This window comes from Protomyctophum bolini, assembly GCF_963924005.1.
Source record: "Protomyctophum bolini genome assembly, chromosome: 19".
Classification (NCBI taxonomy): Eukaryota; Metazoa; Chordata; class Actinopteri; order Myctophiformes; family Myctophidae; genus Protomyctophum; species Protomyctophum bolini.
Window position 1 is genome coordinate 25,953,210 of NC_137880.1, and position 12,500 is coordinate 25,965,709.

Sequence of the window (12,500 nt, forward strand, 5' to 3'; positions counted from 1 at the left end):
GCTATGGGCCCTATCTTGTGCCACCCCTTATCCCTAAACGTATTTACCATTTTTTTTATATTTTGAAAAACCTTATAAAATACGTTGTGAGCTTGTAGATCGGTTATAACTATTTTAAAAGCTTTAAAAAATAAAATAAAGCCAAATAGGTTTTGGGATAAGGGGTAATAAAGGGGTGGCACAAGATATAGCCCATATCTCCATCTTATATTATGGCAACTTGGCAGGCTTAGCATATCGTATTTTCATTTGTTGTGTTTCTTTTCCCCGTAAATGAATGCCCAACTTGATCGTAGTACAGTTGCAGATCCACAAGCTTGAAACATGGCGCGAAGCAACGCGCTTTGAACTTGCCGATCTGCTGCTCTTGCTTTCTCGGCACCCAGCAATGCCCGGTTTATTGAGTGGGTGAAGGCTCTCTCCCCCTGCCCTCCCTCCCTCTTTCCTTCCCCATCTCTCTCCCTCCCTAACAAATGGACTTATACCAAATAGATTTGGTTCCATTTGTACAGTATCAGAGTTACGGACATGTAACCCACGCTGAAAACCACTGCCGTAGATTGAATTTGCAACAATTCATATGATAAAATGTGTATGACATTTTGTGTACAGTATGTTTGCTCTGCATTATATTTGAGTATATTTATAATTGTATTTCTGTTCTGTATGGGATGCTACAATCTGAACAACCAGGGTTCTATGGACCTGTGGATCTGGAAAGACTTCTTTAGCTTGCCTCATGTACGACCCTATTAAAAGTCTCCAAGTCGAGTCAATTTATATGATCATTTACCAAGAACCTACTGTAGTTTATATGGTCATTTACCAAGAACCTACTGTAGTTTATATGATCATTTACCAAGAACCTACTGTAGTTTGTGGGTAAAGAGAGTTCAACATGGAGCCATTGTAGGGGCTGCACTGAACCTTTTCCAGTTCCAAACAGATTTTTATATAGAATTAGTCATTCCAACAAATGACAAGTGAAGTTTTAAAAACTTGTGCAATGAGGCAGAAGGGAAAACAAGATGATTTCAGAGTGTTAGTGGTTCTCCTCGATGGAGACTGGAGAGAGTTACGACCCTCATGAAACACTCTTAATAGTTTACAATAAGATGAGAGCGTAGTGAAGTTAAAACCTCCTCTTTATCCATCCATCCGTCCATCCTTCTGTCCGTCCATCCATCCCGTCTTCCAACCTCCGCCTCTCTTTTTCTTTGTTCCCGATCCCTCTCACTTTATCCAGCTCCTATATGTTCTCTCTCTCATTTTCTCCCTGGCGTACACACTCGCCCATTCTCTCTATCTCTTTCCAACGTTTGTGGAATAGCCATTAATCAGAGCGCTTGCATGCATGTGTGTATAAACGTGCATGCAATATAGTGTTGTACAGTACTGTGCATTCACGTGCATGGAGGAGGTACTGTACATGAGTAGCCTTGAATGGACAGACTAATATCACTGCGTAGTCTGGAATCTCTGTGTGGAACCTGCATTTCCAAGGGATGGATTAAAAAAGTATTTTATACTGGCAGTGATTCCTGATTGGTCCCTCACTACTTCGGAGGGAGTGAAATCCAAATCTGCTGAGGGCAAAAGATTTATTGCAATGCCAGATTCTTCTGGTTTCCAGGCTATACGTATGCTTATGATACAAGAGCGAGAGAGAGAGAGAGGTAGACACAGAGAGAGAGAGAGAGAGAGAGAGAGGTAGACGGAGAGGAAGACTGAGTATGAGTGAGTGAGTGAGAGAGACGGAGGGGGATTGAGTGTGTCTCTTCTGGTGTGGTTTCATGGAGTTATTTGGTGTTAAAATATGCCTTAATGGATGCTGGAGATCCATTTATTACAGGCAGGAAGCGAGAGGGGGAGGAGGAGGGGAGGGGGTTTCTTCTCATTTAATTTGACCGCTGTGGAGCTCGCCAAGTGCTGCATGCAGGCCGGCCTGGCATTCCACAACACACACGCACGAGCACACGCACGAGCACACTCACACGCACGAGCACACACACACACACACACACACACACACACACACACACACAATTATGCACACACATGTACACACCCCAGACAACATGGACACACATAATGTGCATAAATACACTCAAATATATTCAACTGCGTTATGCCTGTGTGTGAAATACACATAAACAAACATGCATAATTCTGTATGATGCACCTAATTGAGAGTATCCACACATTTTGTGTGTGTGTGTGTGTGTGTGTGTGTGTGTGTGTGTGTGTGTGTGTGTGTGTGTGTGTGTGTGTGTGCGTGTGCGTGCGTGTATGAAAGTCAATATTGACATACAGTACACACAGGAATACACCTAATTTCAATGTAACTTAGCGTTTTGTGTGGACACCGAGTCCACACACACAGTCACACACACACATACAGTACACACACACTGTCACACACTGTCGCACGCTCGCACGCACACATGCATGTGCACTAGTCTGTGGTTACTTTCTGGCAGTGGGGCATGGCCTTCTATGAACCATGGAAAACACACACATACATTCATACCGGCATACGTATATGCAACACACACACACACACACACACACACACACACACACACACACTGACCCCCCCCCCCCCCCTCAAACATTCAAATAAACCAGCGCTGAGGTTATATAATAGGGCTCTAGAGGTCTTATTAATTCTGATACATTTTTCAGTCGTAGTGCTCCATCACTCTACTTCTCTCTCTCTCTCTCTCTCTCTCTCTCTCTCTCTCCTCTTTGTGTTGTCCTTCAGTACCTGTCATTCTGATTTTTACCACATTCCTCTCTCTGTCTCTCTCTCTCTCTCTCTCTCTCTCTCTCTCTCTCTCTCTCTCTCTCTCTCTCTGTGTGTGTCTCTCTCTCTCTCCCTCTCCTGGGTGGTGATGGAGCACACAAAGCTACTCTTCTCTCCTCATCTCTGTCTCTGCATGGCATCTCTCACTCTCCTCATCTCTCTGTCTCTGCATGGCCTCTCTCACTCTCCTCATCTCTGTGTCTCTGCATGGCCTCTCTCACTCTCCTCATCTCTCTGTCTCTGCATGGCCTCTCTCACTCTCCTCATCTCTCTGTCTCTGCATGGCCTCTCTCACTCTCCTCATCTCTCTGTCTCTGCATGGCCTCTCTCACTCTCCTCATCTCTCTGTCTCTGCATGGCCTCTCTCACTCTCCTCATCTCTCTGTCTCTGCATGGCCTCTCTCACTTTCTCTAGATCTCTTTGTCGCTCATCTCTCTGTGGCTCTCACACCTCCTTAATTGTTCCAGATTTTCACTTGCGTATATCGTTGCTGTCGAGCAGACTTATCTCCATATTCTAACTGTTGGGTTCAAAAAGTGGTGAGAAGCGGCGGGTTTGGAGCTTGTAGATCTGCTCCTCACTGCCCTCTACCTAGTCTGTCTCTCTCTGTCAATTCAATTTCAATTCAATTCAAAGGAGCTTTATTGGCATGAGAAAACATACGTTACTTTGCCAAAGCAAAAGTGGAGCAAAACAATCAAGATAAAACAATGTATATACACATTTAGTTTAGTTTTTAATATTTGTGGCAGGGGGGCGGGATCAAGGTGTCTGTGAGTGGGGTGACAGGGCTGGCTTTGCCAGCTCACAGGCGCACCTGCAGCAGATTGTGTATTAAATGAAGGACAGCTGCTGTGTATATAAGGAAGCTAATAACATTTTCAGTTAGGTTTTAGGTAGTTTTGTTAGTGTTGTGACCTTGTACTGCTATTATTGGTGCACAACATCAGTGTGTAACTGTACACCAATTTCTTTTAATAAAATGTCCAAAATAAATACATTGTGTCGGCCTTGAAGAAAAATTGGCATGAGAAATAGTTTTTCCTGACAAAAAAAAACTTTCCCTCGAAATGTGCTTTTGAATATAGAGTTTTGGCCCAGTTTTGTCTATTTTGAAATATACATGTGCGAGTGTATTTATGTAGTATAGGAAGAGACTGACAAGTGAAGGGGTCAAATGAGAGTTATGGTCAGTGTGTGTTTGATTCCAGCTATACGAAACCATCAGTACAATACTGGTCTGTTTTACGCCCATCTTCCATCCTGGAATAGTCTGGAAAATTGTTCTTAGTGAGGCACACCGAGTGTGTGTACTGTAGGTGTGTGCGTACGGTTTGGTGGTGTGTGCGTGTGCGCATGGTGTGTCAGCATGTCTGTGTGTTTATGTGCATAGAAGCAGATTACCTTCTCACTCCATTTTACACACATGGCCGAACCACGCATTCTCAGTTCTCACACCTGTCAAACGGGTGATGAGTTGTGACTCGTGAGTTGGCTTGTGACTGGCTCTCCTGTTGACGAAGACAGATGTTTTATGATTCCACGCTTATTGTTCTGCAAATCGTCTCTATCGGGTGGAAATATATCCCAAACTGCTACTCCTCGAGCTAAACGCACAAAAAGCTAAAATATGGAGATGAGAGATTCCTGAAAACGAAATGGGACGATGATGATGAGCAGCAACCGGCATGGCCACTCGCTGATGATGATGAGCAGCACCCGGCATGGCCACTCGCTGATGATGATGATGAGCAGCACCCGGCATGGCCACTCGCTGATGATGATGATGAGCAGCACCCGGCATGGCCACTCGCTGATGATGATGAGCAGCACCCGGCATGGCCACTCGCTGATGATGATGAGCAGCACCCGGCATGGCCACTCGCTGATGATGATGAGCAGCACCCGGCATGGCCACTCGCTGATGATGATGAGCAGCACCCGGCATGGCCACTCGCTGATGATGATGAGCAGCACCCGGCATGGCCACTCGCTGATGATGATGAGCAGCACCCGGCATGGCCACTCGCTGATGATGATGAGCAGCACCCGGCATGGCCACTCGCTGATGATGATGAGCAGCACCCGGCATGGCCACTCCCTGATGATGATGAGCAGCACCCGGCATGGCCACTCGCTGATGATGATGAGCACCACCCGGCATGGCCACTCGCTGATGATGATGAGCAGCACCCGGCATGGCCACTCGCTGATGATGATGAGCAGCACCCGGCATGGCCACTCGCTGATGATGATGAGCAGCACCCGGCATGGCCACTCCCTGATGATGATGAGCAGCACCCGGCATGGCCACTCGCTGATGATGATGATGAGCAGCACCCGGCATGGCCACTCGCTGATGATGATGAGCAGCACCCGGCATGGCCACTCCCTGATGATGATGAGCAGCACCCGGCATGGCCACTCGCTGATGATGATGATGAGCAGCACCCGGCATGGCCACTCCCTGATGATGATGAGCAGCACCCGGCATGGCCACTCGCTGATGATGATGAGCAGCACCCGGCATGGCCACTCGCTGATGATGATGAGCAGCACCCGGCATGGCCACTCCCTGATGATGATGATGAGCTCCACCCGGCATGGCCACTCGCTCGGCTAACACCTCAAGGTTCTGAGGTGTCATGCAGCCTTTTTTTTGTAAATGTTTTGATCCGTCATGCGTCATTACGATTACAATTTGGGAGTGAGAACCGTACTTCCGCCTTCCTGTGGATGGGACTATACCGGTGTTGAAAAGGGACAAGACAGGGGCGTGTACAACCGAGAGTGAGAATAGGTTGGCCTGTTAGAGTGGAGAGATGGTGGAGCCATGCATGTAGATATAGCGGCACCATGGGAGCAGTTTGTGATCTGGCTCAGTGCCGTACTCCAAGCACTGGCCCGATGGCTCAGCTGTTGATGAAGGCAGATGATTTACCTGATCCTAAGCCTATCCATATGAGAGTTTGGACATTGCGCCGCTCAGCATCGACTGCACGGGAAAAGCACAAGGTTGTGTGTGTGTGTGTGTGTGTGTGTGTGTGTGTGTGTGTGTGTGTGTGTGTGTGTGTGTGTGTGTGTGTGTGTGGTTTATTGAATGGATCCCCATTAGCTGATGACAGCTAATCTTCCTGGGGTCCATATAAAATTCATACAAAAAAACATAATTACAATATGTGTGTGTGTTGTCATGGTGCAGCAGTCTGTCAGTGCTACACAGAGGTGCTGATATAAGCTTGTCATGAAGTCCTGGTTGTGTCTGTCATCATGTTGTGGACTCGCCCACCGCTGGAGGGGAAAACATGGCCGACAGAGTGTTTGGATTGTGATTGGACCAAGTTCCACGGCGCCGAGGTAGGAGTATAAGTAGACCGCCACACTACAGCCAGCCGCTGTATAGCCCTGAGCAGGGTTTGTGCCAGGATTGACTCATACCGTTTCAACATACAAAAAACAAAATACGGTAACTAGAGCCTTCAATGGACTCACACAAGCCACTCGGGGGAAGAGTAGCTGTGTGTGTGTGTGTGTGTGTGCGTGTGCGTGTGCGTGTGTGTGTGTGTGTGTGTGTGTGTGTGTGTGTGTGTGTGTGTGTGTGTGTGTCAGGTTACAAGGCGGATACACTGCTCTTGCCCTCCTTTCATCATGAGGAAGAATTTAACTGCGCCACAGAGAGCAATCTGACCCTCTCACACTCATATGAAAATACACCATCCTCTATGATATGTACTCCAGTTTGATTGACTGTCATAAACCTTGTGTAAACGTCTGTTGTATAATGTGGAAATCATCTCCTCTCTTTCACCACCAAAACCAGTTGTAAAGGATAGCAAAAATAGCCGACCTATATTCGTGGATCTTCAATTTTTATTTTATTTTTATATATATATATTGTTCGTATTGTTACATTTTAGTGGTTTACCTGGAGTTACTCAGATGTCAGAGAATGAAGGCGTACTTTATACAACAGTGATGCACTGTTTAATTGTGTAATCAAGCATTCCATTTATGTCTCTGTAACGTTAGTCTGCTGACTCAGTTTAAATCAATTTCATAAAAAAGGGGGGGAAAGTTTATATTGAATCTAGTTTTACTAGATTTACCTTTCTTTGGGTAAGGCATTTATACTGAGAGATGTCACCCAAGCACCACATATTAGATGGGATGGTAACCATACAGATCTCAGGACTGTTTGTGCACTTTTTACTTTTTAATTATTTCACCACACACCTACAACTATTACACACAATAAGATCCTCAGCGTTTCATTTATCCATTAAACCAACCAACCCATATAGGGTCCATTTGGTTTCATTTGTTCAGAGTTACATTTACCCCCAGGGATTTACTGCAGTATCCAAGATTCTTTCATTGTTGTGTTTTAGCCATTAGGTGGAGCTGGCTGTGTTTTGAACAGGTGCAGAATGCTGGGATGTTTCACTCAACAACGTACAATTAGTTTTACATCATAATTATGTTGAATTCCTTTGATGTTGTGTGTATTGTGTTATTACAGTACATCTTATTTCACAGGTCATCTGTTTGTTTTTTCTGCTCTTGTATGTTTCAGACATGAGCAAGATTGAACTGAACGTGCAAAACCAAACAAGTAGGCTATAATAAGTAAGTAATAGAGAAAAAAGGACAATACAGCCAGCTAGTGTGGGAGTGGTTGAATAGTTACTGTGTAACTTTGTGTACGCGTGCATGCGTGCGTGTGCGCAAGGTGGTGGTGGGGGTAATTACGGTGTAGGGTATCCTCCTCATCACTAGCGCTGACCTATAGGAGCACAACGGTTAATCATCCACTAACCACTACAGAGAGAGAGAGAGAGAGAGAGAGAGACAGACAGACAGACAGAGAGAAGAGTCACCATTGAGTATTGCTCTGTTCCACAGACGGAGAGACAGACAGACAGAGAGACAGACGGACAGAGAGACAGACAGACAGAGAGACAGACGGACAGAGACAGTGTCTAAATAGGGACATACACACCTGACAGACGGACAAATAAGAGGAAATAGAGGAGTCTTTTCTCTGCCCGTCTGGAATGAGGAATCCACTCCGCCTGCCTGTGGAGCGACATCTCTGTGATCCACAGACACCTGCTGCAGAGCTCCTCTCAGCCTCCTGCCTCTGTCCCGCCAGCCTCTCGGCTACAGGAGGACGTGCGTGTCCGTCTGCGGCCACGGCCGAGCGCTGAGAGACGGTGCATGTCTGTCCCGCGCGCAGCGGCAGCTCCCCGCGGTGCATGCTTTGCCGAGCCATCCTCAAGTCACAGCGCACAGGCTGTATTACTCGCTGCGTGACTGTCCCCCCCGCGGCGCTGCGCGCATGGAGCCCCGGCCCGGCTGCTGCCGCACAGGATGCCAGCTGCTGCAGTGAGGCCGGCTCCGGACGAGGGCATGGTGGCGGAAGGAGGTGTGGGTGGAGAGGGAGAGGGAGAGCGCGGCGTGCCTCCGAGGGATGCCTCGGGGCCGGCCGGTGAGCGGCCGCCTCTCCCCGGCCTGAAGGTCCCCCGGGAGATGCTCCGGAGTTTCCCCCACTCCAAGCGGGTGGGCTCCTACCTGGTGGGCAAGATGATCAACAAGGGGTCATTTGCCAAGGTGATGGAGGGGCTGCACATCGGCACGGGGGAAAAGGTGAGGGGGGCCTGCGTTGGATGTGTGCTGTCTACATGTGGTGGGGATTTCTGTATAACAAAAAGCTCAAGAGAGGGTTCTTCACGGGTTTAGCAGCTCACATGCAAGTGCATGGGAACAAACAACCTTCAAGGCTGAATGAGCAACCTTCTCTCTATCTGTATGGGATTATGGTTCTGATTTGAATAGATTGCAAGGCCAAGGTCAGATGTGGCTAAAACTCTCTTGTCACTCATCCCTGTGTATGGCAATCCAATCAGGACAGAGACAAGACTTTGTCACATAATAAGAACCTCTGGAGAGGACAGATATAGGGACATGGTTCAAGCTTTTCTTGTCCATCACAGTGTCTCGTTAAAGGGAAATAGACCCTCACGTCTATAAAGCAATAGAATTGAGGGATTACATTTTTAGTCACAGGGTTAATTCATTTATTCAAATGTGTTTTTCTTTCTGTCTATTCAACCTTTTGTGTAAGAAAAGCTGCCCAGGGTTGTCCTTGTCACTGGGCAACCACACTAACTAAAAGAATCACACCTGTGTGAAGTGAGGGGCGCTCTTATCGTACGTCATCATGACCTAGTCCTATAGACCATATATGCCTATTTGCTCAGACACTAAGTTGTAAACTTTTCCATTCAATGTCAATGTTTGAGACGAAGTTTGTGGACTGTAACCAAAAGCTGGTTGGTTAGGTTGTTATAGTTTGGACGTTTTGTTATCCATTCATTCAGAAGTGAAGCGGGTCCTATACATTAAGTGTGGTTGACAGACAGAGCAGAGGTGAGTTGAGGAAAGGTGTGTTATAAACGTATAGGGTATGATTTGTAACGTGTACACCTGCAAATGATAATAATCATACACACAGTTTTGAAGTATACGGAAAGGCCCGTTATTATCTTGTGTGCATGCACACACCCTGCTGTCTTTGTTTCACGAGGGGTGTGTATGATTTAATTGCTCCATGGAAACATATTTTTACTTTAGGGATTGGTAGAAATGGCCACATTTTCTGACCTTTCATCAGGGGACACACCCACTTTATTAATGTTTCTTTTAGTGTCAAATGTAGCTGACATTGAAGTGAAATGTGTGTGTGCGCTCGTGTGTGTGTGTGTGTGTGTGTGTGTGTGTGTGTGTGTGCGCGTGCGTGCGTGCGAGACAGAGAGAGACAGAGAGAGATTCATGGGTCACTGCCAGACCCCAACGTCTCTGTACCTGACCCAGTCTCCATGGCGATGACTGCAAGCTCACTTCTGTGGATGTTTGTTCCTCTTAACCATTTAACCTCTGTGTGTGCGCACGGCATACAATCCTCAATGTTAATTTAAGTAGCATAAAAAGTATGGTGCTCAGGTGGCGCAGTGGTATAGTACCTGCTCACCACCGCAGAGTCTATTGGGGTTCGAATCCATCCTGTTGCATCGGCTTTGTCAAGCGTCTATTCGAACACAATTGTGGCCCATGAGGGGAGGGGAGGGTGATATTTGGCTGGGTATTGGGTGGGAGGAGTAGGAAGGAGGCTGTGTGTTCTCCCGGTGTGGGCTTCCTCACTGGCAGGTGAGTAGGATATACAACAGCACTGACAAAAGTGTGTACATGGGGAGGAATTAATTGACATATAGCAACTAAATCGGGAAGAAGAAAAGTCTCTCCATCCACTCAGGATTTTACTTGAATGTGGTCATGTACGTATACTGTACATATTACAAGCCCTAAGGAATGAGGTTTCAATGAGAACATTTCAAATTCAACTGCGTTTCCCCATAATCTTGTGCATTATGATTATACAGCATGGCTTTGGGTTATGATAGCCTATAGGGCAGTGGTTCTCAAAGTGGGGTCCAGGGACCCCCAGGGGTCCTTGAGGGAGGGGGATTACCCAGTAAGATGAGGAACAATTTACCACAACTTACAAAGTGTGTTTAGCTACTTCATTGAACGAGGTCCCTGTCCCTCAGGGGTCTGTACTTGGCCCTCTCCTTTTTTCCTCTACACAAATCTCCGCTGCATGTGAAAATAGCCGATTTGCTATTTTCAGAAAATGCCTATTCTTGGCAAATTTTTACCTATTATAACAGCATGCGCAGATTCTCGCACCTATTACGTCTTAGTAATATTTTTCTTAGTTATTCAGGTATTATAAGAAAAGCCTTTATTTATAGAAACAAAAAGGAAAGAAAGGAATGCATTCCGTATAGATATGATAGTGGGGAAACTAAAATTAAGATGATTTAGAACGTAATTTTTATATATATATATATTTATATATATGTATATATATATATATTAGGCTAGTTTTCCATTTTTTTAACTATACACAGGTTCAGTCAGGACAACTAAAGAATGGATGGAATATATATTTATTGAATATAATGTGAATATCATGTGAATGAGAGCCTGATGCTGAGGCGGCCCAATTAACGGCCGGCAGCAACTGCACTGAGGTTCCCTGACTGAACTTGCTCTGCGCATGTCTACGACAGGCACAAATGCTCATTTTCTTTTCTTTTCAAAATCTTTTTATTCAGGTTTTTTATCAGAAGCCCAGGGGCAAGTATTAAACAGACATAATAAAATATACTCATATACACAGGTTTAATGTTTGTCTTTAGTTCAATGTTTGTTTTGTAAACTCCATTGACAATGAAGGGAAAATTTACGTCATAATGTGTCACCATTACATCACCTAACCAACATGAGTTAGACTTTAATATATTAGCGCCCCTCACTTAAACACGCTGTGATTTTTATTTTAGTTTCAGTTAAAGGGACACTTCACCCCTTTGGCAACCAGATCTTATTTTAATGATGTTTGGGAGACAAGAAACACTTTCCTGTGGTTTTTATGTGGGTAATATGTGTTTTTAGATAATTTAGTAGTGTCCATGATGTCATGGACACTGGGCTCACTTCCTTCCTGGACTACAATTCCCATAATGCTTTGGTGCACTGCTCCTCCTTGTGGATAGGGCTGTCTTACTGAGACAACATGTAGTCCAGAAAGTAAGTGAGCCATGTGTCCATGACATCATGGAAAGATATGGAAATATCTACACATATTACCCACATAAACCCACATAAAAACCCCAGGATAGTGTTTCTTGTCTCCCAAACACCATTAAAATATATTATATATATAAATATCTGGTTGCAAAAGGGGTTGAAGTCCCTTTAACAATATATATTTTTTCCCCATTTTAGTTTTGGTCCTGGGCTTAGGTTTCTCTAATAACCCTGTGACAGTGCCACATGGCCAAGGTCAGTGGAGTCTGCATGCATTCGGTACCGCATGGTGGGTGAGCTCAATTCAACGGTGTCAGTAACAGGCAGATACCAACGTCACAAAAGGCACAGACCTGACAGCACGTTTAGACAACACATGTGAACAGGATATGAAGTGATCATATGAGGTTGCTGGTAAATTGATTCCTTTTATAAGACGAGTAAATTCCAATCTCGTTTGAAGTGCTCACCTAGCTGCCTTTCCTTTCACTCATCCTTATCTAAGTTATCTGAGACGAGCTACATTGAAACCAGTTCAACGCGTGAAGCTATTAACGTATACTGTAAAGAACGGTTGATTTAGCTTACAAGTATAATAAACCCCCTTTACAAAGTAGACATTCAAAGGCGGTACAGATTGGATTTTTATCTTCCGTGTGTGTGTGTGTGTGTGTGTGTGTGTGCGTGTGTGTGTGTGTGTGTGTGTGTGTGTGTGTGTGTGTGTGTGTGTGTGTGTGTGTGTGTGTGTGTGAACATTGCTGTGAACACATAACGTTTCAGTCTTGATCATACATATAGCTTCACACAAAAGCATCAAAAGTGTCAGATTTACAAGCTCGAAAATGTTTTAGCTATTTTTTTAATCCTGAAAAGTAAAAGGTTTGGACATATGAGGTGGGTTCCACCCGACGGCTGCGAAAAGCTGCATGGAAAGTCCTTATATAGACAAGAACCAAATGATTGATTGTTTATTTCAACAAAAGTGAATGTTTATATATACTGGCATAGTTGGAGTCAGCATGTTAAATCGATATAATCTTC

General features: G+C 45.2%; 1 protein-coding gene across 1 annotated transcript in view; it reads left to right on the forward strand.

Annotated features, from left to right (window-relative positions):
* Positions 1-12,500, forward strand: part of LOC308333842 (uncharacterized protein) — a gene marked incomplete at its 3' end in the record, with an annotated part of 41,375 nt that overhangs the window by 13,345 nt on the left and 15,530 nt on the right. Inside the window, 1 exon segment of the mRNA XM_080790346.1 lies at positions 7,381-8,453. Within this exon segment, the coding sequence (XP_080646472.1) occupies positions 8,178-8,453 (276 nt within the window). The 5' untranslated portion in view covers positions 7,381-8,177.